This window comes from Neopelma chrysocephalum, unplaced genomic scaffold (assembly GCF_003984885.1).
Source record: "Neopelma chrysocephalum unplaced genomic scaffold, ASM398488v2 Primary Assembly neopelma1_98, whole genome shotgun sequence".
Lineage (NCBI taxonomy): Eukaryota > Metazoa > Chordata > Aves > Passeriformes > Pipridae > Neopelma > Neopelma chrysocephalum.
The window spans coordinates 432,287-458,558 of record NW_020897761.1 but is presented as its reverse complement, the minus strand read 5'-3'; the positions used below and the strand labels follow the sequence as shown (position 1 = coordinate 458,558).

At 42.3% G+C, this 26,272-nt stretch overlaps 2 protein-coding genes across 10 annotated transcripts in view; both read right to left on the bottom strand.

The window, feature by feature from the left end:
- The window catches only part of RABGAP1L (RAB GTPase activating protein 1 like), a 224,857-nt gene that overhangs the window by 141,193 nt on the left and 57,392 nt on the right, over positions 1 to 26,272 (bottom strand). The window lies entirely within an intron of this gene.
- Positions 7,080 to 11,834, bottom strand: GPR52 (G protein-coupled receptor 52). Of its 2 annotated transcripts, XM_027694807.1 has the most exons (3): positions 11,708 to 11,834; positions 10,892 to 11,629; positions 7,080 to 10,015 (listed from the first exon to the last, which is right to left on the bottom strand). In XM_027694807.1, exon 3 carries the CDS (start codon positions 9,821 to 9,823, stop codon positions 8,738 to 8,740), a length of 1,086 nt encoding a protein of 361 aa, XP_027550608.1. In that variant the 5' UTR covers positions 9,824 to 10,015; positions 10,892 to 11,629; positions 11,708 to 11,834; the 3' UTR covers positions 7,080 to 8,737. The 2 variants fall into 2 exon arrangements, with proteins under 2 accessions (XP_027550608.1, XP_027550609.1); XM_027694808.1 differs by lacking the exon at positions 10,892 to 11,629.

Here is a 26,272-nt window from a genome sequence, read left to right as displayed (position 1 = left end):
ACACAAAGACACACAGCCACAGATGTTTATTCCTCACTCACAATTTTATGCAGAAAAAGCAGCTGAGGTAAACTGGGCATTCTTTTCCTGACAGCCCAAGTGTGAAAAGAAACATCCAGAGGTAGTACAGGAGTAATAAGGATGCACCAAGGGCAGGGAGCAGGAAGGGAAGAGCAGACGCTGTAGGTCCTCTGGCATCAACACTGTCTGCAACAGCAGCTGGGAACAGATGCCTAAGGATAAGGATAAGAACAGGACAAACACAGTGGGATACACAGCCCTGGATAACCTGCTGCACACGGGCTCCTGGGCCAGAAGCACAAGGACACCACTTAACACCCTGTTCTTCCTTGAATTTCCCTGGATTTTTAACCCGTGTCAGCTTCTGCCATGCAGAGACTCTTTTGGCAACACATCCCACAATTCACTATACACAGTTTGTTTTCACAGTTTTTCATTTTAATTTTTTTTCCCTGGAAGAGAAACAGTGAGTGATTATATCAAGTTCTTCCCGAGGACACTCACGACCTCTCAGATTTCTCATACTCCCCTGCACCTCAATCCTTTCTTTTCTAGGATGGAAAATCTGAGAGACTTTAACTCTTCCCTAGAGAAGAGGAGCTCCCTTTGCCATTCCTGAGAACTCCTTCCAGCTGTACTAACACGGACTAGTTACACTTGGGCACATCATGGTGATGGCAGAGATGATTTCTAACAATTTTCGTAATTATTTTTATAATTACTAATATCTCAATATTTTTTGCTAAGCCATGGCTCATTAAGCTACCATCTCCATAAGCAAGTTAGAGGAAACAGATACCATTCATTTTGTTACTGTATGAAAACCAAAACTGCTTTTCTTCAGAACCAATATTAATATTTTACCTCTTGAATTTCACCTGCCACTTGAAATCCAAGTCTTTCCCAAAATAAATTACCAACAGGTACTCCTCACACACATCACCTTTCAAATCTCTTTATACCAACAGGAAGAATTTTAGTCTTGGTATAAATTTATTTTTAAACAAAACCAGTACCATTATTACAAGAGCACTTTGTTACGATTTTTATTTTCAAATTACAGGCATTACTAATGCAATGAAATTCATAAAATAAGATGATCGTTGAAGCACAATTGTATCAACGACCAACCACCACAGACATAACTTCTCCCCAAAAAAGGGATAAGGTGGACAAAACTTCCAGTGGCACTTAAGCAACAACCCCCCTATTCTGCCATCAGAACCAGAGGAAATACAACAGACAGATCAAGTATCTCCAAAATACCCATTCACCACCAAAACAGAGTTTCTTTAGTTAGCGACATGTACAAATAAAATCAGTGGCAAATAATGTTTCAGCCCAGCAGAAGAGGTTGAGAGAACTTGTCATCTGTCACTGAGGCTCTTGCCAAGACACCTGAAATCTGGTAAGCAAGGTACAGCAACACTTCTTTTAGATGCAAAGAAATGCAGCCTAAACAGATGTCAGACTGGATGTAGTTCCCTTCAAGGATATGATCTTTCCATTGCTCTCATGAAGGTTTTCACCTCTGTGAGTCAAGTGAAAAACACAGCTACACAACAGCAAATTCAAATTTAAAACTGAACTTCAAAAACCCCAAAAGCCAGAGACCAAGTAAAGCACAGCCAGCAAAGGAAAATGATTAATTGGTTGCAAGTTCCCAAGGTAAGAGATCACAGAAAATAAGCTTTCCAGAAGTCCTGAGTCAAAAAACCAAAAATCTTAAATTTAACTATGATAACGAATGTAAGCAGAACTACATGCTAATTTCTGGCTTTTCTGTGTGGCACCTTGAGATATTGCCTGGAGAATATCCAACATTACAAGGAAAGCAGTTGTGGATACAGGTCTTGCATTTCTAGGCTGTGCTTGTTGGCTTGGCTTTGGCAGTTTTAGCACACACTTAGCGCTTCTCCAACTCCAGCCACAGAGTGGTCCCCAAGGCCCCTAAATGAACAAAAAGCTGCCACTGAAACCTCACCATGAAATGACTGTTTACAACCCTTCTGTACATAAAAACTCCCTATAAAAACTGCAGCGTCCAAAATCCACCCGAGTGCAGTGAAACTCTTAGGAAGGCTCCATTGGCCTATTGAGGGCACAGATGAAAACCAGACTAATCTGTTCTTGACCCAATAACAACTCATTACTTGTAGCACATAGATCTCTCTTTTCTTTAATGACAATGAATTTCCTTACCATTAAAAGCCCTAATAAACAGAGCTCTGCAAAACCCTTGCTGAGGCAGTTTAAGGCACTGCTGCCCTCAGCTGTCTCTCACCCCTTTGTGAAGGATTAAGTCCATGAGAAAGAGTTGAAGCAGAGGGCAGGCACATCCCTCATCCTGGTACCCAAAAATGGGTTTGTGCTGAGCTGCCGGTGACCCCAAACAGCCAAGGGAAGAGGAGGTTCTGCCAGTGCCTTTCCCAGGGCAGAGCAAATTTGCCTGGTCGCAGATTTGTCCGTTTACAATTCTAAATTTAGATGTCACACAAGAACTTGTCAATAGTACCTGCAGAAGCATAAATAACACCGGTGAGATCATACAAGGACTGGAAACTCTCACCTGTATAGGTGTTTAAAGACTTTCCTGCCCAAACTGTATGAAACTCCGAGTACATGTTTCACAAGCAACATACTTGGTTCTCTCCCAGGACCCTCTGTTAAACTTGCCCAAACCACCACCCTGTCCTTCATTTAACTACCTCATAGGATCGTAGAACATGCTGAGTTGGAAGGGACAAATGGACTTCTTCCATGACGAGAAGAATTTGTGCTTATTCAAATAACTTCCAGAAGAAGGGAAAAAAAGACATCTAATTTCGCTTAAAGAAAAATAAGAAACAAAGAGCAATTCTGTCAAGACACAGAAGTGCCCTCACATAATCCACACTGACACAGCTGAGCTTCTCCTTCTCAAAACCTTGATGTCTGGCCCTTTTTCTAACACTGCCAGCTGCAAACTTCAGACTGTGGGCTTTGAGGAAGGATAAACATCACTCAGGAGAAGCAAAACTCTTCTCCCTGGTAATCACTGCACTTACAGAAGTTTCATTTTTGCTCCCAATCACCTCTTCTTTGTCCAGACCGATGTCACAGTGGTTAAAATGAAAACCCTTCAGCACTGCTGTCACATCCTGCTCCAAAGGTTTAAGCCTGGCAGCAGTCAGCATAAGGTTGGGATAAAATCCCAAAGATTTTACTGCCTGAAATCACTTTTCTTAGCCACTTGTCAGTGCAGCTGAAAGCATTAAGGTTTCCTTACATTCATCCTACCTTTCAGAGTCCTTGCACAAAGAAGAGGCCACAAAAACTATGGATGCAGAAGTGAGGGGTTTTCAGTATTTTCTTGGGGCTGTGCTGGGGCACGGAGCCATTAACAGCTTCCTCTCCATTCCCATCCCACTCCTTCAGCACTTACAGCTCACGGAGCCCAGAGGATTGTCCTGATATCAGATTGGGAAAGGAATCATTGCACTGTAGAACGACTGGAAAAATCACTGAATATGCCAAGTCGGAAGGGGTCCACAAGGATCCTCCATCCAACTCTTAGCCCTGCAAATGACCATTCCCAAGAGTCACCCCCTGTGCCCCTGAGGATCATCCAAACCCTCCTGGAGCTCTGGCAGCCTTGGTGCTGTGCCCACTGCCCTGGGGAGCCTGGGCAGTGCCCAACCAGCCTCTGGGGGAAGAACCTTTGCCTGAGATCCAACCTGACCCTGCCCTGACACAGCTCCAGGTCATTCCCTGGGTCCTCTCCCTGCTCACCAGAGAGTAGATCAGTGTCTGCAAGTAGGAAGCTCCTCTTAAATACCCTTCTACATCACTTTTACCCCATCAACTGTAACGGCAAAGACTTCTGTCGACAAATGAAAAATGACTGCAGAGACCCGTGTATATAAATTCAGTACATAACTTAAAAAAAATTTAAACATGTCTGTGTAAAACGGGGGGGGGGAAATCAGGCATTACTTGAACTCCATTTGGTTAGCAAAAATCTTTCAGCAACGTTCCAGGCAATGCTGCAGGTGACAGGAAAACACTACCTCAGCCATGCTGCCATTTCTGGAAAGGCGTAGAAATTCATCGGCATCTTGTTAACAAATTAGTGTTTGGTTTGGCCATTCACATGACATACATGAAGTATTTCCATCAAAAAAGCCCAACAAAATCAATCTAATTCAGTTCTTCAGCAGAACGATGAACCACAGCACCCATAAAAAAAAGAGGAGTCAGAGGGAACAGGGGGCAGGGATGAAGTCAAAGGCTTGAACTTCTCAACAATAAAACTGAAAGATCTGCAAATTAGCTGATCCTGGTGGATGGTTGGGGAGGCCACTGCCACCTTCACAGACACTGCTCCCCCATGGCAACACTGGCCTGCTGAACCTCTGGCACTGCTCCCTGGCAAACTCAGCTCCAGGACCATGGTGTTCCAGGGATGCAGCAACGGAGCTGGGGAGCTGGTAAAGGGATATTCCCAGCCCGGGAACAGCAGCGGTTTGGGGACTTGTAGATCCTCAGCAGTCCAAGGCCAGCTTTAAAACATAAAAACTCAGTGTATTTACAAGTTTAGCTGCAACTGTGGCACGGGAAGAGAAAGCACTTCCACACCGCGATGGGATCGATAGTGACGTAACTCCTCATTCCCTGTCAGCTGGAATATTGACTCCTGGGGTAATTTACCCAAAAAAGGACATTTTACTACTTTTGCTGAGTGCAAAAACTAAGTGTGCTTATGGATATTCCACTGACAAACACCAATGAATTTAAATTAATCACAAAACCAATACTTCTAAAAGGGCTTCCCAAACTGTACCTGGGAAAGGAGGCTCAGTAAAGCAACTTTTCCCAACTTTTCAGCAGAGGAAGTACAAAAATAAACCTTGCATGATACCTCGTGCTTGACCAAGTACAGCTACAAAATGGATTCTTAAGCAAAAGCGAGGGGAAAAATATCTTACTTTAGGACAAGAAGTAAACTTTTAAAAGACATCAACGTGCTTTTCATCACTACAATTCCTCTTCCCTTTAAAGAATTTTTAAGAATTTTTAAGGAGAAAATCTCTTAGCCATTCCAGAAAATAAGGAAGCACATCAAATTTGGTAAAGGAAAGATTACTTTTGTGGCAGTGCTTTTGCTGCCACCACACAATTTTTAGGACTTTTCCTTAGGCTGAAAGACAGGAGGTTCCAAAAATGGTGAGGCAATCACCCTTGACATTGCCTCTGGGGCACTGCAAACAGAAGTGTTCAAGAGAAATGCAAGAGCACAATATAAACTACCTGCAAAAACGAGGTTTCTGGATATATATTTATTTTACTTGACTATTAGGTCTATCTCTTCATTTTTTCATTTAATATTTTACATATGTTTTCTTCTCACAGTTACTTTTTATCACCTCTGTTATCAACAACATTTTTTTCCTCTCAACTTCTTTAGTTAGTCTCTGCTCACCTATTTACCAGGTATTTCACAAATCAAAAAGATCTTCAGGCACATGAAAGTGGGATGTGTACTCCAAATGCCAGCTTTAAAAGTCTCATTCTTTAATCAGATTTTCGTACAAAAACATGAGACTTCATATAATGACAGAATGTAAATCAAAAATGACAGATTGGGGGATTGGAATTTCTGAGACTCCTTTAATCCACTAAAACGCCCAGCCTTATGATTTTGGAAGAGAATTTAGCACCAGCTGGAACCCCCAGACAGCATTAGTAAAACAATAACAAACCTCCCTCAAGTAAAAATTTTAAATCATGAGTTCAGAAAGCACTTCCAAAAAATGAAACACGCTTACTAAATTTAAAAGATTCATGTGACCGAGCACCAGGTCAAATCCTGTCACCTGGGAAACAGCAAGAAGAAAAGCAATATTTAAGTCTGCTGAGGATGTCTAATTTGACAGATGCCAGGAGATTTATAGAGAACAGTTTGAAATGTGATTTTACAGCAGCTGAAATTCAGCGTCCAGGTAAGTGAATTAATGTTCTTGCAGCAACAACGTTCAACCAAAAAAAATGAAAAAAGGGGGTGAAGAACCTTGGAACCTACAAGTTGTTTGCAGGGTATTGGATTTCTAGTATACTCTCTGCCTGAGGGAAAAGGAAATCTCCAGTTCCACCTGACAACTCCACATGGTACAGAGGGATGTATTGCTAACTCTGCCCTCCAGGGTGAGCAAACCTCCTGCTGCAGCCCCGGAGGCCAAACCCTCTCTCTGACCTCCCATTTTCAGGCAATAAAGCTCGAAAATCAACTGCACTGCTGAGGTCACACCGACAGGGTTCAACTAAGGCACGGCCACAGCTGAGTTACCTCAGGTGCTCCTGCACGTCTGCAGTTCCAGCACCACGCTCACCACGCCCCTGCTGCCCCCAGCCTGGCTTCAGGAAGTGTTAATGCAACTTCAGGCACTTTCTAGACCTTCTCCTGAATTTCAGAAGGTCCCACTGAAACCTGTCACCCGAAGTGCCAAGGAAAAGCAGAAGCATTAAGCGGCCAGCGCTGGAGCACAGGTCTGAAATGACTCCCCTGGTAGGAAACCAGCCCTGGGAGTGGGGAGAAATGAGGTATTTCACTGCTCCTCACCTGAGCCTTGCACACCGAGGGCCTACTGAGCAGGACACAATGACACACTAATGACAAAGCCAAGTGACCCCAAGCTGTGTTTGTAAGAACAGCCGGGGTTACACAACCTTACAGAGCAGCAGTCAGCCCAAAAGAGCCTTCTGAAATAAACAGCAACTCGTCACAAGAAGGCAGCAGACACGTTCCTGCAGACATGGAGCATTAGCAGATCCATGGGAAGGACAGGACTTATTTTTCCCTAATATCTACGAGAGCTGCTTGTCAGCGACAGCTCGGCTCAGCTCGAGGAATGTCTGAAGTCATGTTTGAACCTGCTTTGAAAACTGTGCAATGCCAGAAACTGGTATCTGAACGTTTTAGACAGCAGGTGAGCAGCTTTGAGGTCTGGATTTGAAATCCTTCACCCAAAAGGATTTTCACAGAGAACAGAGGGTGACATCAGGGAACTAACGCCAAGGCTGGGTTTGATAGACATAATACTACTTTATTCCATTGTTTCAACTTTCTTACAGGTTTAAAAAAAATGTACAGGGGTTCAGAACCACCTCAACAGAGCAAAGAGTACAGAATTAAGGGAGCTCTAGAGTCAAACCACAGGTGTGCACACGTGGTCAGCTTCCATTACAAAAAGTAATAGGCACAATCTTTACATATGCATTTTGGTGAAAGAAGGAATAATAGTGCAGTGTTAAAAGGCACCAATAATCAATAATTGGGCCCTTTTTAAAAGCCAATAACCATCTAAGAAAATTACATTTGGCTCAAAATCATAATTTAAATATCGTATCGACTGGCATGCATCTGAACCCCTGGCAATTTATTACACAAACCTAACGTGCGCCCTCGCAAAATCAGAAAGATTTCATCAGTGGACCTGAAAGTCAGTTCAGTACAAAAGGAAATACCGAAGCTCTTGGCCTGTAATTAACACTAAACTGTCTTGTTCACCTCCTCTGAGAACACTTGCCTAACAAAGAGCTATTCAACAACGGCACAGAAGTGTTTCTCTTAAAGCGAGTGTAAGTTTTTTTTAACCCTGTAGCATTGACCTATTCCATGTGCTAGGAAAACATTAGGCACAAGACCACAATTTACGTTTTCCCTTAAAAATAAAAAAATAAAAAAAGTACAGCATGTGCAAGCGAGGTTCACACGATGGACTGACAGCTACAACAGTGAGCAATTTAGACTTCCCAAAGAGAAGGGCTGGTTAGTTTGAATTCTCCAAGCAGTGCTGACACACTGCTGGGTGCCATTATCATCTCTGCGTTAGGAGTGTCTGTGGAGCCAATAAGGAAAAGCTTTAGTACACCCTAAAGGACACTACATGGATACCGTGTGCTGATTTAAGGGGATCGACTGAAGGAGTCCTTGGACACAGGCAGCTGCAGTCGCTCAGCCAGCCAGGAAGGGCTTGTGCTTTCTGCAGGAATAACGGTCTGAAACTCAGTTTACCTCGTGGGTGCCCCCAAACTAAACTCCCCCCGGATGCAATGGAATCTAGGGATGCAGAGCGTGGAGGAAAAGAGGGGAAATGAGAAGGAGAGGGAGAGCTCCTCTGACAGTGGTACCAAAAGGTGCCGGTTAATCCCAAAGCGTCATGCCCAGGGCAGGGTTTATGCATTGTACAACTGAAAATTGTACAGGATGTGAGCAGAGACAGAGCTGATTATTAACCTGCAGTATCTACTACAGTCCTCAGGTATATAGTTTATGGATAGCTGCTTACTGTGATGTTGATTGCTTCCTCTTAAATATATTGAGATTCAGAAGGCTACAGTATATTGTGACACAAAGATAGTAGGACAGCTTGTCTACAAGGGGTAAAACATAAGGTAGTAACTAAGTTATTTATTTTATGAGGAACCTCCTCTGATAGTTACTGGTAGTTACTTCATGCCCTTTGGAAGGTTTTTAGTCCTGACTTTCTTCATCGTCTCTGTGGAACTGCTCCCCTCACGATTCCCCCAGAGTCCAGTGACCCCTCTCACAGCAGCCTTTTCCTTTTCCACGATCCCTTTCAAACTCCCTCTAACACCACGGCAAGCTGTTCAAGTAAACATTTCTCTCTGGCCAGTTTCCAGACACGGCAGATCCTATCGAAACTCCGCGTTGTCTCTAAATGGAGCAGGAGTTTGCCCGTTTCCTCGGCTTAGGGTCCCGCACGTCCCTGTCTTTCAAACACGTGCAAGACGAACATATTGTCTCCGACAGTCTCCGCAGTCCCAGCCTGAAAACGCTGTTGGAGAGGCTATAGATCACACAGTTGCAGAAACTATTGCTTATAGCAAGCCACGTCGTTAGGAAGGAGAGCGCGGGGTTCTCCAACACCCTCGAGCTCTCCAGCAGGAAGTATATGATATAGGGGAGCCACAGCACGTAGAACACGCTGGTTATCCGAAACAAAACCATGGCATAGCGGCGGTCGGGGCTGTGCCCGCTGTCCCCAGCAGCATCCACTTCGTGGCTCGGAAAGCGAGCTCTGCGATCGTTTATCTCTTTGGTGTGCTGCCGGCAGATCTTAAAGATGTGGAAGTAGGTGAAGCAGATGACAAAGGCAGCAGGAGCGTAGAGTAAGCACACGATAAAGCCAGTGAAATAGGCATTAGTTAGCCAGGAGGTAGCACACCATTCAAAAATATCTCCATGGTAACCAGGTTTTCCCCAACCGAAAAAGGAAGGCAAGAAGATCAGGCAAGAGTAGATCCAGATCAAACTAATGCAGATTCTCAAGCGACAAGGGGTGACCAGTTGGTTATAGGAGAGAGGCTTGGTTATAGCGAGATAGCGATCCACACTGATGCAAGCGAGACATGCCATAGACACGCTTTTGAGCACAGAGATGATATATCCGAAAACTTGACAAGTCAGGGACTCGTGGACACCTGTCGGGTAGTGGAGCAGTGACAGAGTAGGAACCAAGCAGCTGACTCCAACAAAAAGATCAGCATAGGCCATGGTCTGAATAAAATAGCTGGTGGTGTAATGATGCAGGAGTGGAGCACAGTGGAAAACAAATATCACAGTTAAGTTACCCGCAATGATTAAAAATGTGAGCAAGACAATAACGACTGTCTCAAGGATACAGACGTCAACTGCATTGTAGTGACCAAATCCAAGAGGGCAGGAGAGGTGCTCAGATATGTTCATAACACTACTGCTCATATTCAGAGTCCTCCATTCAATCCATCGGGACTGGTTCATGCTTTGTGCTTAGGGAACACTGCAATCTGAGCCTGAGTGAGCAGGTGACCTGCTGAACAGCAGCTAAACTCTGCTCCAGCGACTCCAGATCTCTCTTTGCAGACACTGCCAGTGCTTACATGGGAGGGGATTACAGTCCCATAGCTGTTGATGCCTCCTCAGCATCAGTGCATCACCTCTGGCACACCTTGGCTTTAAGGAAAGAAAGAAAGAAAGAAAAGAAAAACAAAAGCCAGAAAGAGAAAGGCCACTGATCAGCTCCTCCAGTGCTCTTGACCCATCTTTAGCAAACACAAGGCACTTCTAAAACAAGCAGGTACCCAGAAATACAGAAATAAAAACTGACAAAAGGGACACATTCATTTCCCAGGGAAGGAGGGGAGGGAAATCTCTGACTGCTTATTTTCCTGAGAAAGTCCTTTGCTTTGGAATATACTGGCGAGAGGGGGAGGAAGGGAAGGAGGAACCTCAGTACAGCTCAGGTTTCCTGGACCAGCAGTTACTGGAGATAATCTTTACAATGTCTCAGTTTAAATCACAGACTGACTGGAGACTAAAGGAAAAAGTTCATCCTCTAATGCTGTCTTTCCTGGTTCCATTCAGGAGATGGTATTCCGTCTTATCCGTGCTATTCATTGGAAAGGTAAGGAAAACATTTTTGTCAAGGTTAATTCCAATAGACTCACCACTGTTTGGGTATGAATAATGAATTTTATTTGGAGGGAGATGGGTGGGGGATGAGGCAGACTTGTCCTCTGACTCCTAAGAAAGCAAACATACATCTAACATACAATGAGGAAGATTGTGTCTATTCACTTGAAAATGAAAATAATTTAAGAATAGAATTTGGAGACTTATGTCAATATTCACAGTTCCTTCAAACAGTTATAGTCCGTTACAATTATTAATGTCAGAACCATAATTCAATGTCCCCAGAGACAAAACAAATCCTCTTGAATTTAATTTCAGAAACAGCAATTTAAAATAATCATCTTTGGAAACTCTGCCATATCTGCTACAGTGGATCAGTACCCAGGAGTTCATAGGTATAGCCATGATATTGCTCACCTCTGTAGCAACACCTGAATCATTTCACAAACCCCCACACAACGAGCTCAGAAACTTCCATCTGCATTCTGCTGGGAAGCTAATGAAATGCTGATTTGACTAGAAAAGCTGCCATTGTTTACTACTCCATTATTCTGTTATTCAGCTTCATCTTCTCAGGGGTTTAGGGTTTCTGTATTTATTAGATGATCAGCATAATAAATAGTTGCTTTAAAAGAAATGCTCTTCTAATTGCAGGACATTACCTTGTTCATTTTAGTCACAGTTATGGAGAGAGAAAACGTTAAAAGAAAGGATCTTCTGTGTTCAGTTCTAAGTAAATGCTTGATTAGTTCAGGAACCATTAGGCAGGTACTTAAATGTATACAATCTTGTTTTTTGAAAGGCCCCTAAAACGTTAAAACCATCTTTAATCCTAGAGTTCCTGAGACTAGAAGACTGGCAGTGAAAATTAATGAATCCACACGAAATAATCTCCAAGGTCATTCAGATATTACGCTGGCGTTTGCTTTAAGTCTCTTTAAAAGTACCGGGATCTCTCGGCTGATTTTGATAGTCCTTGCCGTGTCTTCGGGAGGAATTTCAGACACCAGAAGAGCTCAATGTTCAATTCTGTCGCAGTACTTTGAGAGAAAGCGTTCTTTTTGGAGTTCATTTCCTGTCTTGTATCGCCACGCTGTAAAGTCCTTTTAGGTTTTATAACATCCCAGAATATTTCCGGCTATTCGCTCCCTTTGTCTATAATGCAACGATACAAAAAAAAAAAATCACTCCTTCCTCTAATTCCCCGCTAAAGCAATAGAGAAGCTTTCTCACCTACACGCATCCTCTGCCGGGGAGTTCTGTCACCGCGGTGCGGCTGGAGCGGCTGGCGCTGCTTCCCCCGTGCGAGCGGTGCCTGCACCTGAGCCCGCTCCTGCTCCTGCTCCTCCTGCTCCTCCTCCCGCCGCCGCAGCCCGCCGGCGCTGGAGCGGTGCCTGCCGCTCCCCTGCTCCCGGTACATCCAATGGCGCCGCCGCTGGCACCGGGAAGGGCGGCGGGGAGGAGGGAGCGGAGCGGAGCCCGCCGCACCGAGCCGGGGCAGCCGAGGGGCTCCGCTCCGGCAGCCGAGGGGTGCGCCTTTTAGGCGGCACCTGCGGAGGTTTAATACCTCGGCGAAGGTGTTAAAAATACCTGCCCTGGTTTGACACAAATTTTCTAGTCTTGCTTAAAAGACAATTACAGCCCCTCCCCCTTTTTTAATTACTTCCCCTAATTAATTACTTCCATCCTCGATATATAGATTATAAAACTCATCTGCTCCTGGTTTCAATACTGTACCAATCTCTAATTGGTTCGGCATCAGTTTAAATACAAATACTTGTGAGTAGCACATTACTTTCCAAACTTAACCCAATTAACTGAGCTCTCTACTCCTGCAAACGGATGCTGCTAGTCCCTGATTAAGGACTCAGAACTTTTGTTTACTTCGTGCTTTCCAAAAATAAACCCAGTCGCAGAAGTACAACCATCAAAGTTACCTCACACAGCCACGCCGTGCGTCCTTAGACACTGAAACACCAGATTTAGGTACCAAAATACCAACCACAGAACAGCATTTTGGGCTATCGATCAGCAAAAGATGTGTCAGGGATGGTACTGGAGGCTTTAACCAACTAAGTCATTAGAAACTACAATGATTTAAATCCTTTCAGTTCCCAGGCAAACCACAGGCAAAATTTTAATAAGCTTCTCCTGGGTTTACATCTTGTATTTCGAGTACTGCCTGGAGCGAATATTCAAGGCTGAATGACAAGTCTGTAGCAATGTGAGGCAGCACAAACTGCAGCAATGTAAGAGTGGTTTGCAGTAAGGGCGTGTGATCATTCCAAAGTCTTCCATCAGAGGATTTAATAAAAATTAAACTTGCTCCGATACCTCAGAATGGCAAATGGCTGAAACAATAGACTTAATGACTAAATTTAGCCCCTGAGCACAGCGTTAAGCCCGAGCTATCCATACCACCGGCAGAATAACAAGGAGCAATTCTTATTCCTCCGCTTCCCACTCCTGTGGGGGAGGAGGAGAACAAACAACGGTGAGCACAGGCACGGCAGGAACCCGGACTTCTCCACCCCCTCCCTGGGCCGGGTCGTTGGCACCAGGGACATAAAGGGCCAGAACACCTTACAATGGACATTAGAAAGCCCCAAAGGCACAAGGGCACATCAGCTAAGCAAAGGTAAAGCGTGACATAAAGTGGACCACAGGATGCTCAGTGCATCCTGCTCCATACAGATTTGAGGATTGGGAACTACTAAAGCTCCCAGATGTCACAGTGACCACTGAGTCACCTTGTTCCCAGGTCAGCCCCAGCTGGTGCCCGCTGTGTATCCCCAGAGTGCCCAACTCTGACAACAAGCCCTCGGGGCAGCCAAATATTTCAGGTCTGGTACAAGAAATCCAGGCTCTGCTGAGCAGGTAACAGGAAAAATCAATGGCAACCTCTGCTGGTTGGTTCTAGACACAGGTAAAACACTTCCTTTGCAGAAATTGTAATTAAAGGGACTGAGTGCTTCAAAAGTAGGGAAGTTGGATTTCTTTGTGGGAATACAAGCAGGCTTCCTTCACTCTCAAAAAGCCAGTCATGCTGCAAGCTGCCAGCGGCTTCAGCACTTCAGCTACTCACTGCAAACTGCACCAGGCTGACGGCACTAACTTGCACTGGTTTACGTAGATTTGGAGGCAAGTGAAAATTAAAGCAGAAATCAGCCAGTCCTGACGAAACCGTGCGATTCCAGATGGAATTTTACAGGATGTGGCAACACCGGAATGTTGTACCAGCGGCGGCACGTTAAAAGCTCTCTGGGAAAAGTTTAGATTTGTGTTTAGAGACACATTTGAGACTCTGGAACAGTTTTAAACGAATGTTCTTCAGGATTTTTTTAAGTTGTGTGTAAAGAAAAGGAAGTGAGAAAGAGAAAAGCTCTACTGGAAGAATTTAATGGCTGTCACCAAGGCAGTGTTGTACATGGTGCAGAAGTTCATAGCTGGTTACGTGCAGCAGAAGGACTGAGCACCCTTCAAGGGGAAGAGAAGGAGCAATTCCACACCTTCTTTATAAATTATATCAGCTAGAAACAACACAAGTTGCCACCAAAAACAGAAGACTCACACCGTGTGATGCTGCAGAAAGCAGAGGGGACGTGGTAGGAGCATGAGCTTTGTGTATGTGAAGAGAGGCTTTGAAAGCAGTGGTGATGTGTGACCCTGAAAGGAAACCAGACAAAGCTCCTCAGACAGAAAAAGTCCACACATACAAAGAGAGATTTAGAAGCTCCAAGCAGGAAAACAATCTATTGGTCATTCTGTTTGGAAAGGAATAGAAATATTTGTTTCCCAAGCCTTTCATTGTGAGGCAACAGGACTGATGGAAGCAATCCCTGCAGTGCTCACGGCAACATCTCAGTCCCACCACTCAGTTGTAGTTCAAAACCTTTCTTTGTTAAATTATTGGATGGTCACCTGGATTAAATGGACAACAGTAATTTCTGTAAAATCTTTTTAAAAGCATTGATTAGAGCAGTGAGGTGCAGCTGAGAGGGTGAGATGAGGTACACAGTTACTTACTTAGCTGCAGACCTGAATGGCAGTGCTGATATATATACCAGCTCCTCAGCTTCTTTTCTTCTGCCCAACTCTGGTTTTTAAGTATTACTTTCTTTTATGCACTTTCTTCTAAGCCTGTATAACAAAGGTGTTTCTTCAGTTTGCTTTATTTTTAAGCTTAACTACCTCTGGCATTTACTTGCCCACATATCTCATGGACGGCTTGATTTTGCTACTAATGCCTCCAGAACAATTCTATCCTATACAGCTTGCAGTTGTAGTGCAGCTTAAAGCAGGAGAGGAGGAAGGAAAATCAGCTGTTGCCTTAAAAATTGTGTGTGTGTGTAGATGGTTGGGTTATTCTACATCAGACTAGCGTCTAAAGCTGCTCTGTGAAGTCATACTGGTGCTGTATTTAAGGCAGAAATCGGTTCTATTTGTTATTTGGAATGTAAAGCCTCTTCCCCAAATCCACCCACTACAGCTGTCAATTTAAAACCTGCCATGGAGAGCTCTGGCTTACACAGGGATTTTGACCTGAGTACAAGTGTATGATGAGATATAAGAAGTGTATATATATATATATATTTATATGTATGAACCCTTTATTTTTCCTCTAAACAATCTTAGCCTTCTTAAACCCTTTCTCCTGGAAGGCACCTCTTGATATCATCTGGTCTAACGCCCTGCTCAAAGCAGGGCCAAGTTCAAATTCAGGTCCAATGCCAAATTTAGGCCCTGTTGTGCTGGGTCCTGCATCCAGCTGAGCTGAGAACATCTCCAAGGATGGAGTTTTCACAGCCTGTGACTCCCACCATCCACTCAGGATTTTTCTTGCTGTGGTTTGTCTTCATCCTCATCAAGACTAAACACTTCTGGGCCAGTAATGAAAATCCAGAAGTGTCAGTTCTGAAGGAAACTACAGTGTATTGTAGAAATTTTCAGGCCTTGAAGTATTTCTCCACCTGACAGTCTCATTTATTGGTTTTGCTATCACAGCTCCTCTCCTTCTCCCTCCCACCCCGTGATTCCAAGGAATGCCACAAACCTTTTACAGTGCTATGGCCCACGTACCCTTGTGCTGCAGCCAAGACCAAGAGGTACCAGTGACACAGCTGCATTTCTGAAATGCAGATGCTCTTGAGGAGCACTTAACTTCATGGATGCAGGAAAAAAGTTCTCCCCAAAGCCTGCACGGGTCCTTTCGGCATCAGGGCAAAACTGAATTTGGTGGCAGCAACACAGCAGGTTCTGTAAGGGGGGGGAGAAGGAAGGAGTAATTTGGAGTGGAGGGTGGGGGCAGTTCAGGAAAGAGGCTGGAAGGGGACAGAGCTTTCTAAACTGGGAAGGGATGTGGAAGGGAGCTAATGAGCCCTTCTCCTTTCACTGCTCAGGTTCAGCCTGTTCCTCCACTGGACTCCCAGCTCAGTCCTTTTCCAACACAGTTTCTAAGGATGCAAATATCAGTATCACCTAACTGTCAGGCAATTAGGATGCTGTGATGCAGAACAAGAAGAAATGGACAAATAATATTTTTTTTCATGTGGATCAGTAGATAGAGATGGGCATTCACATTTGCAGGTTTATTGTGTAGTCTTTTCATGCCGTTAAGCAACAATTACATCGAACATTTCTAAAGCTTGAAGCTTTTAAATTAGCTCTTAACTTTATTCACATATTTAATAAATATGAAGCAAGTTTTTGGAGTAAATTGCTGCCATAATCTTCCCTTAAACACTGCTCCTGTAGTCTCATGGATTATATTTCATAGAATCACAGAATGGTTTGGGTTGGAAGGGACCTTAAAGATCATCTTGTTCCATCCCCCTGCCATGGGCTGGGATGCCACCCACAGATAAATGCAAAACAAAAAATGAACATTGTTTTTTCAGGAGGAGCTTCCCTCAAGATGATATTGATGCCCCTGTGACAAACAGCACCCACTCTACAAGTTCAATTCGGAGTGACAAATTCCACCAAATTCCTGTGCCTCGAATCAATAGAAATAAAACTCCGTGCAATAAACTGTCAAGAAGTGAATCTACTTCAGGGAAATGCTGTGCAGTCTAATGAATGGTGATAATTAGCATTTTTCAGGCACTGAACAGCATTTGCTTTAAACAAACAGCACTTAAGCTACAGAAGGATGCTATTTACTGACTGACCACATATGGTAAGAAATGCATTGGAAGCACAAGAAAAACGTCTTAGGATGATATGAAAAGCAAAAAATTAAACATGTGCCCTCAGTTTCATGCATGTGCTACTAAAACTAAACCACCTGCTCTTAACAGTAGGAGCAGCTTAAAAAAGAAAAGTATACTGGCAAAAGAACACAGACTTACTACTTACCACTGCTCCCTTCATACAAGGGACGATTAAAATATTCACCTGTTAAATCACAGGATGGAAGACAGCAATTAAGAGAATGGTAAATGAAGAAACAGAGAGAATAGTCTGCACAGTGCAGGTAGTATTACCCTTCCCTTTCCTGAGGGAATCATTTCTCTATTTGAAATAATATTTAAAAGATTTCAGCACTGCATTCATTAAACTTTTTAGCGGGGTGTTTTGACACAGTTGTGCTTTTACAAATACTTTTGTCTACCTCAAGCCAGGAGTTCCATTCCACAGAAAGTGGTATTCTAAAAGTGTATCTCAAGATACACTTCTAAAAGTGTATCTCAAGGCACCAAGAAAGTGTATGTTGAAAAGGATTCCAGCTGACTTGGCAGGAGTGTAAGATCAGTCAGTATTAGCAGTAATTCCATTTCAGCAGAGCCAGAATAAGAATTTTTAAGGCTATTAAAAAAAAAATAAATATCCCAAACACTGTGATCAGCTACTTTGATTTTTCACACACTGGGAGCCAAAGAGTTCTCTTAAACTACAGCATGACCTTTTAAAAGGCAACCAATTTTGATTTAATGAGTTCAACTGATGAATAATTTATAGTAGCCTTAATTAGGAAGCCAACTGTAAGGCCTGTGCAAAAGCAACGACTAAGACACGACCACAAGGACCAAACCCACCTACTCCTGTCTGTCTTCTATGCACCAAAGCATAAAGTTCCACTTCCTTTTCTAAACATTGTGAAGTGGCAGCTATTGTGTGACCAACTCACGTGCACATGTCAGGAGCAGACTGAAACCCACTTTCCATGGATGTGGCTTGGGGCAAACGCTCCAGGAACATCCTCCAGAGCATCCAGTGTAACCCAGCCAGGCTGGCTGCAAACACGTGCCCAGTCACACTGACAGTTCATTTCTCATTCGTGTACAGAACTGACACATTCCACTCTAAACTTTTCCTTTAATAGATTTTTTAAAATAGTGCTTGTTCAAAGAGCCAAGAGGTGGCTCAGAAAAGCACAGAACAACTAGGATCATTTAGGAGATAAAGTCCCAGCTCTGCCTGTTGGTGGGGGCAAAAATCACTTCACAACTGAGGAGTTGTTATTGTTTTCGTGCAGGATCCACTGGGGAGCAGGTGGGACCAACCCCAGATCCCAATAAATCCAATTCCACTGTTTCTTGAGAACAATAAAGCTGAAAACAATTGAAATAAATAGTGATTTTTCCAAAGACTATCTTTAAACCAAGTGTTACTCGGGATTACTATTCTACCACTTTGTGAAGAAATGGAAAAGAGGAAGATGGAAAGGATATGGCACGAAAACTATTTATAGCCTGAAGGGTGGCACAATTTCTTTTAATGGATTTTAAGCTCAGCTTCATTTACACCAAACCTTCCTCCCAGCTGGAAGTGCTGAAGAGGTATCACTCATATTCTCCTCCAGCATGGATCTATATCAGCACACACTAACATCGACATCCATGTACGAGAAAAGACAAAAAGACAAGGAAGAGCTTCCTACCAAGAGTGGTGTAGAGGGAAAATTTTGCAAATAACAGTGGAATTAGACCCCTGGCTAATTCACAGGCATGGAACCTGGTAGTGGGAGATGTTTGGAAAAGGCCACTGAAAGCAGGAATTACTGATGTTTAATTCCCCCCCCACCTCGAGTTAAAAACTGGCTAATTAAAATTTATAAAATCATCTCACATCTGATAACTATGTTTCAAGATTAATAACATTTAAATACATTCAACTTCCAATAACCAGCAAACTCTGTCTTAAATTACTTTGATTGTATTAGATAATGAGGACATTTATATTTATAGCCAGAAATTGGCACATGTAAAATGTTATGTGAGCTGAGAAATTGTTAATTCTAGAAGAAATACCAAACCTGACACTATTTGCCATCTCTTAGAAAAATAGCTGAAATTAAACATATACTTTATGAGCACTAAAAACAGGTTAAATACAAAGACAGCAGGTTAAATATAAATCTGAGATCTGCAAGTCCTTTTGGAAAGGATGCTGTGGGGGAATGGAGAAGTCAAGTCTAAAGATTAAGTTCAAGTCCAACTTCTTTCACCAATATTACATTCACACATAAACCTTTCCCCTCTGCTCAAGATTATGGCTTTGAGCTAAACGTCCATTTCTTAATTCATATATTTTAAAGACCTATCACATAAAACTGCCCATAACTCAGGGTATCAACAGGCTGAACTCAACACAGCCTCTAAGTCAGTGACCACACACTTCATTTATACCCATTCCACGTAATGAAATAAAGATATTGGAAATTACCCACTACCAGTTAAGGTCTTTTAACACACTAACTACAACACATAAAAACAAAATCCCAATGGCAATTTCCTCCAAAGGAAAGGCTTTACACAGTGATTTGCATTCATTTTTCTGCCTAAGTTATGAAAACACTCAGTAGTCAAAAAAATGCCAGAGAAATGGAATAAGGCTAGATTAAAAACCTCTTATTTTTCAGCTAATGTTCTAACCCAAGTGCTCACAGGGGATGAGCTTTGCTACATTTCCTTTCCCCCCCTAAAAAAGGTTCTTTCTAAAACAAAGCAAAAAAAAAAAGTAGGGGGAAAATGGTTACATTCAAAAAGCTATATTTTATTGTTATGGCAACTGATGTGCTAAAAATATAGAAATAAAGTTGTTATGGCAACTAGAATTTTAAAGGCAGTCGAAAGTAGAATAATCAAACATTCTGCTGGCTTAAAATGTAACGTCTGTGACTCAATTTTCAGAAAGAGCTTCAGAGATAAGTAGAGGTTGGGGTTTTTTTTGGATTCTGCTTTAGAGACCACAATTAGTACAATTCCAGAGAACTCCACAGAGTACAAGAGAGCAGACCAAGGTGAGCAGAAAATTAGTCATCCCGAGTTCTCATGGCCAGTAGGAAGAAACACACACCTTATGGCACTTATTTGATATCCTGGTGACCTTACCCACATCCACAAAGTGTATCAGCTTATTATCAAAATCAACAGCAACGGGACATCATTTATATCAGTCACCACAAGGACCAAAAGACACCATGGCAGAAAAACTGTGGCTGCCCCATCCCTGGAAGTGTCCAAGGCCAGGCTGGATGGGGTTTGGAGCAGCCTGGGATAGTGGAAGGTGTCCCTGCCCATGGCAGGGGGTGGAATGGGATGAGCTTTAAGGTCCCCTCCAACCCAAACCAGCCTGATTCTATAACTAAAAGTTACTTGATGATTTTAAATTAAGTACTGAAAAGTGAGGGAATACCAAAATTCATCTGTCTGAAGCAGCAGAGTTCTGCCCCTTGATACGGATGGAATTATAAAGATGACTATAACCACAAGATTATGATATTTAGATGTCTGGTACATCCTTGATGATCATTACAGGGCTCCTAACTACACAAGCAGTTCCACAGCAATCTCAGAGAACCTGCTGTCTCCCAACACTTCTCAGATTGTCAAAATTGCTACTTCTATTAAAAATTAACAAAACTGTGAAATGGTCCAAAGCCCATACTGAGATAAGCCTTAATTAATAGTAAGCAAAATATTTAACAGATACTTCAGAGAGTTATGACTAGAAACAGTAACTTCTACTGGCAATATTTGCACTGGGACCATGGAGGTGGCACGTGCTGGGATTCCCAGTGAAGCTGATATTTTAACACTGCAAGTGCTTTGTATTTTGGCTTCACTGCAGTAAATATCAAGGCTCCTGCCAGCATTACTCATAACTCCTTTCTGACCCACATGAAAAGTCTCTCAGCCCAGTCCACCAGAGCTTTCAGCACGCAGGACTAACATGGCCAAGAACACAGCTCAAAGTCAGGCTCTTCACTTGCACTAAAGGGAAAAGAATCAGAGTAATTCCTTATTGCAGCACAGAAGTCAAGAGATATTCACTGGAAATTCAAACAATACCACAAGGATGTGGAACAAGGATAATGCTGACAAATTCAAGGGTATTTCTGCAGTTTTGCTTCCCCAGCCTCAGTATATTAATCCTTGAGGTGGGTACACTTAACTCTTAAGCACCATGTGAAGCCACAGGTACTTCTAGAAATGCAAACAATGTAGGTAAATGTTACCTAATGAATCTGTGACCAAGTCAACAGCTTCTGCAAAGGCAACTCCATGTACAACACTCACTGACTACACCTATGTTTGCATCAGCCAGGATAAACCTTGGACCTGGGAATATCAATGCTTTAAATCACAGCTTTAGAGGGACTTTCTGCCTATGCCTGGGCTAGAGGAGCCAGGCTGCATCTTTTCAAGCTTTGTTGCTGACTCAACCAGACACTGCAGACACTCCTGAAGAGACAACCAGCTACCGCTGCTCTGAGCCTTCTATAAAACCAGTTTCCTCCTTGTATAAATATCCTAAACTTAATCAAGTGCAGGGCTGCCCGAACTGTAAGCTGAGTTCAGAGAAAATGAGCAGCCACCCAAATACCACTTCTTAACTGTGTAAATCCACGGCATTCAGCATCATTCTTGTTATATCAGGAGTAGCATTAAAAGCATCCCAAAAGAATATTCATTCCAACACTTGCAAGCATGTTTTATCCCGAACATGTGTTGATGTATTTTCAATTTTCCATTAAAGAAGAATTTGAGGGTCTTCATAGACAGGCAAAGGAAATCCTGGACAGTGCCAACAAAGACCAAAAGAGCTTCCTGAAATGACCTTTACAAATCCACAAAAGATTTGCCACACAGGTCCCAAGGAGCACACTTGGACTATGATGTTACATTCACCTACCTAAGGCTGCCTCCAAACTGGCCTCACCTGCCCGTCCCGGCACTGTGCTCCCACCTCACCCTCACCCCACACCTGCACAGGGAATCTCTCTGAGAGGGAAATGGGGGGAAGGAGGTTTTCTAAATAGAAATCCACGAATTCCTGCGATTAGCCCTGAAATTGTTAGGTAAGAGCACACCAAAGGAACCTCTTCTGGCAAGCCCACGGTCTGAAACCACAACCCCCGTTAAGAACGATTTAGTTTTCCATTCAGGCTGTGTATTGTACTACCCAGGCAAAAAATAAAATTAAAAAAAAAAAAAGTTGGTATTTTGAAACTGGATTGCTTTGGAGACAAACCAGCCATATGAAGATGGCTTTGTCATATGCAGGATGTGATTAAAATACGTGAAGCTCCATATCGTCAATGTTCAGTTGTCAGCTTAAGAAACAACTGATGAAAACCCTCAACAAGTAAAAAATCTCAGCTGCCAAAATATTTGTGTATGACCACAAAAACCTATAGAAGTGATTATTAGAAAGAATATATGCAGTAGCAGACTGTAATAAATAGAACTCCTTTTGGTTAGTTTACCTCAGCAGCTGCAAATTTGCTTGCTGATAGGGAAATTACTCTTAATTTGTATGAACATACTCATCACTGCAAAGGGAAAAAATTCCTTAATGGATACAGGCTGTAAAGAAGAACTATAGGTCTCTGAAGTGATTACAGTAAAATCTACTTTCATACTGGCTCAACCCTTTAAAAGAATATCCTGAAGAACACAGAGATAACCATTTGGGGGGCTTTATCATAAAGAAGTCATACATTAAGTAAGGTAGCAGGAGGTATCAGAATTCACCCCTATGCCAAATTCCAGTCTAGATTTAAGTGATGTATTCATCACTTAGGTATGACTGGATTTTTCTTCACATGCAGCTCAAGCCTTGCTGGGTTTTGTTACCATTCCAATTGTTCTGGACTGCTGCCCACTGCTATGGTAAAACATGCTTTAACCAAATGCTGGCCGCCAGTTCTGCTGTTAATAAAGGCATTTTAAGTGACTTTACACACCAATTTAAACTAGAATTCTCAGGAGAAATAAAAGAGGCTGGATTTAAAGTATACTTCTGGATTCTTCATGTTTGTCTCTAAGCGTTTGGAGCTCTCTGTTTAATTCTTAAGGCATCAAACATGAACACACTGAAACCTGCAACTAACAGTCAGGAAAAGGTGGTTTGCTCTCCTCAATAAAATATCTAGGATTTCTAAAACTCCAGCTCCAGCTTTGGAGTGCTGCAGCCTCCTGAATAACAGTTATGCAACCATTGTTTGAGAGCAGAGGATGGTGAGAAAGAAGCGGATTTGAGAGGAAAGAGGAATACCAAGATCAAGTTGATCGTTTAAAATCGAGTTATCCTTCAGGAACCACAGCTCTGGTCGTGGCCACAGAGCCATTTGCTCCAGGTGAGCAGTGCCCTGTGCTGCCAGGGAGAGATCATACCCACAGAATTCCATAAAGACACCCTGCAGAGAACTTCCCAAGTGATCCCATTTTACTCAGGGGTGTAGAATACCATTGTTTGAAACATTCTCACTGCCACTGCCACGGGAAAACTGAGCACCTGTCAACGAACCAACACTCTAATTCGACAGTCTAATTCAACCTGGTCATGCCTCATCTAGGAATACATCCTGGAATTTCAAAGGAGCTCTGAGGAGCCAAGAACCAGCAGCTCTTACCACGCTCTGAGGGAACAGCGAGGCACTGACACATCCCCGCTCCATCCCACTTAGCAAAACACTTGTTATCTGCATCAATATTCATACACCCCGAGCCAGGGAGACTGGCTGAACATCCATCCTCCCAGGAACCACCATCAAACCTGTTCAGGCCAGAACATTGCTACCACCCAAGGCTTTCCCAGTGTTTGAGATGATGGGCAGCTCTGCTCCCTTCGCTCTGCACAAAAGGGACCAGAAATTCTCACCCACAAACCCCACCCCAGGCTCCCAGAGGGCACGAGCAAATCTCATTTGCACTCTACCCTTCGAAATAAATACATCAGTTTATGTGGCTTCTAGAGCAGAGAAGTCACACAACACACAATTCCCAAGAGCCAGGAATTGTACTGTGAGTGTCATTTTACTGTTATGCACAGAAAAGGAAATTGTAGGAAAATTCTTAATGTGGCAGAACTTTTTATCATTTTATGCAGGTCCTGAAAAAAATATTATTGGCATTATTTTCCCCTTCAAATACCACACATAAACATTAAAATTAAGGTAATAAAAATAAAAATTACTAATGGATGCTCCTCCTTTATTTCCTCAGGAGAGCTGTCATTATATTGAAGAATTCCTTTGAAGATGAAGAGTGAACATTAGATTTTCCCTTTTGTGCACACAAAACTGAGAGATTTTCTTCAGATGAGCTCTAGATGAATCAAAACTTGGCAAATTAAATTCACCTTAGGGACATTTTATTCCTGAGTTTGTAAGAGTAATATTAACATTTACTATGAAACCAGGTACCCTGGTACATTCATCATAAACTAAACCTTTTATCTGAAGTCTGAATTTAAATTAAGCTATTTAAAGAATTAAAATTCTGTCAACTTCTGCTCTTCAGAGACAATAATTTTTCATTGATTTCTACTAAGTCTTTTCAGTTCATTTATACTTCATTGTCCCACAGTGTTGCAGCACCACTAAAATAATTCAAACAAGTAGGTGACTGTAACTGTCAGCACTAACAGCTCAGCTTATACCAAAAATGAGCCTTCCTATCACTCCAACCAACACAGGAACTGATTTTTCTCTGCAAACCACATTAAATTATAAAAATATCGGGAATCCACTTGCCAGGAAATGAATGATCTCAGTTTAAGAGAAGGGTTAAGGAACAGTCATCCTATCCTTACCCTTTTAGAAAAGGTGGGGAAAAGTAAAATCTAGAAACTGCTTAGAGATACTGAATTTAAAAGAAAGAGGGAACTGGGAAAGCTGCATGTACATCTCTAAGTGATCAGCTCCTCCAGAATTACTTTGTTTAATATCCAAGCATCTCATTCAAAAAGCAATATAACAGGTATTAGTTCTCTTTTTAGTCAACTGAAAAAAAAAAATCACATTTTAATTCTAATTATCGTTGATCCTTATGTAATAGGATCTTTTATACTTGCTAAGCATACAGCTATGCCATCCTTGATATCTATTCTCTCTAAAAGTCAGGGGAGACCATTCCTAATTAGTAAAGAGAACTAATAATGTTGTAAAGAAAAAAAAAAATGCTCCTGGCTGCGCAGAAGCCCAAACTCGCCCATTTTCAGTCAGGACAAACAGATGCAGCATTTTGAGCACAAATATTTGCTACAAAAATACTCCAACGTTTCAGTCCATTAACCAACCTGCTGTGGCAGCTGGTGAACAGTCATCTTTTTAATTAGACACCCTTACTGATTAATTAGTCTCAGCACACTGAGCAGTGGAGCCCTGCACAATGCCACTGGGACAAAAAAAACATTATTCCTTCTCCTCGTGCAAACTTACCATCCTTTAGTATTGCTGCAAGGAACAGGCTTGATTCATTCCCTACTCAAATGAAAATAGCCTTCCCATGTAAGAAATCCTCTCAATCCACAGCTAAACTGTTTCAACCCAAATAAAACAGATAAAACAAATCAAACAAACACACAGAACCACACAAACACGGCATCAAGGCACCAGTTTCAAAGTCAACCACGTTTAATCTTCTTTGGATAAAAACAGTGGCTCATTTGTAGTCTCCTCCACTCTCCATTTCCTAACTATGCAAGCAAAATGGCAATAAAATTAGAAAGCCAAGTCAATATGAAGTAGGAAACAACAGAGCAAATACCTTTTCTCGTTTTAATGGTTTGGATAATTTCGAAGTTTAAAAAGTGAATACATTTCTGCATTAGGTTTACATGAAAGCTGATCTTTACTTCAGACCTCTGAGCTCAGTTTGCAGAGGGATGTATCAAGAAACAGATAAAAGAGTAAATTCAATGCATAGAAGATTGTGCTTAAGCACATGATGAAACTTCAACAACAGTATCTGCTATTTTCAGCTATCCCATCCTTAATTTTTAATTTTGGACAAGAGACAATTCCAGAAACCTGAAATCTTAACTTCTGTTTGTTTTTTTTTCTTTTTGGTTTATAATGGGAGTATTTGTCTTATAGGAGTCAGAAACAATAATGCTGGTCCAAATTGAGAAGATAAACTACATCTATTAGCTCTAGATTGATTTTATTTCATCCAGCCCCAAACCCAACCCATTTGCTCCATCTTCTGCAGCAATGGAACATCCTTTCCTATAACTGGTCCCTACTGGATGAGAATCAGACCCCTGGAGTAGTGATACCCCTCATTAGAGCCATTTTCAAATTGCTATATTACTGAGATCAATTATTTTCATGATATGGCAATATTTAATCCCCAAATCAATGACTCTCGTATTTGCTTCAGACCTTGGAAGAATTCTTAGGATTTTCACTCTTCTGTGGAGTGGTTTGAAACGTTATTGGCCCAGACACAAAACACCATTATACAGTCAGCAGACAAAGCTATTTTTTGGCCAACTCTTCTGAAGCCTGACCCTTTAATTAGTTATTATCTCTAACTGTTCTGGGCACATGCTCATATTGCCAAA

Coding starts and splice junctions, on each gene's coding strand:
- GPR52 (XM_027694807.1), bottom strand. CDS start 9,823: ATGAACCAGTCCCGATGGATTGAATGGAGGACTCTGAATATGAGCAGT.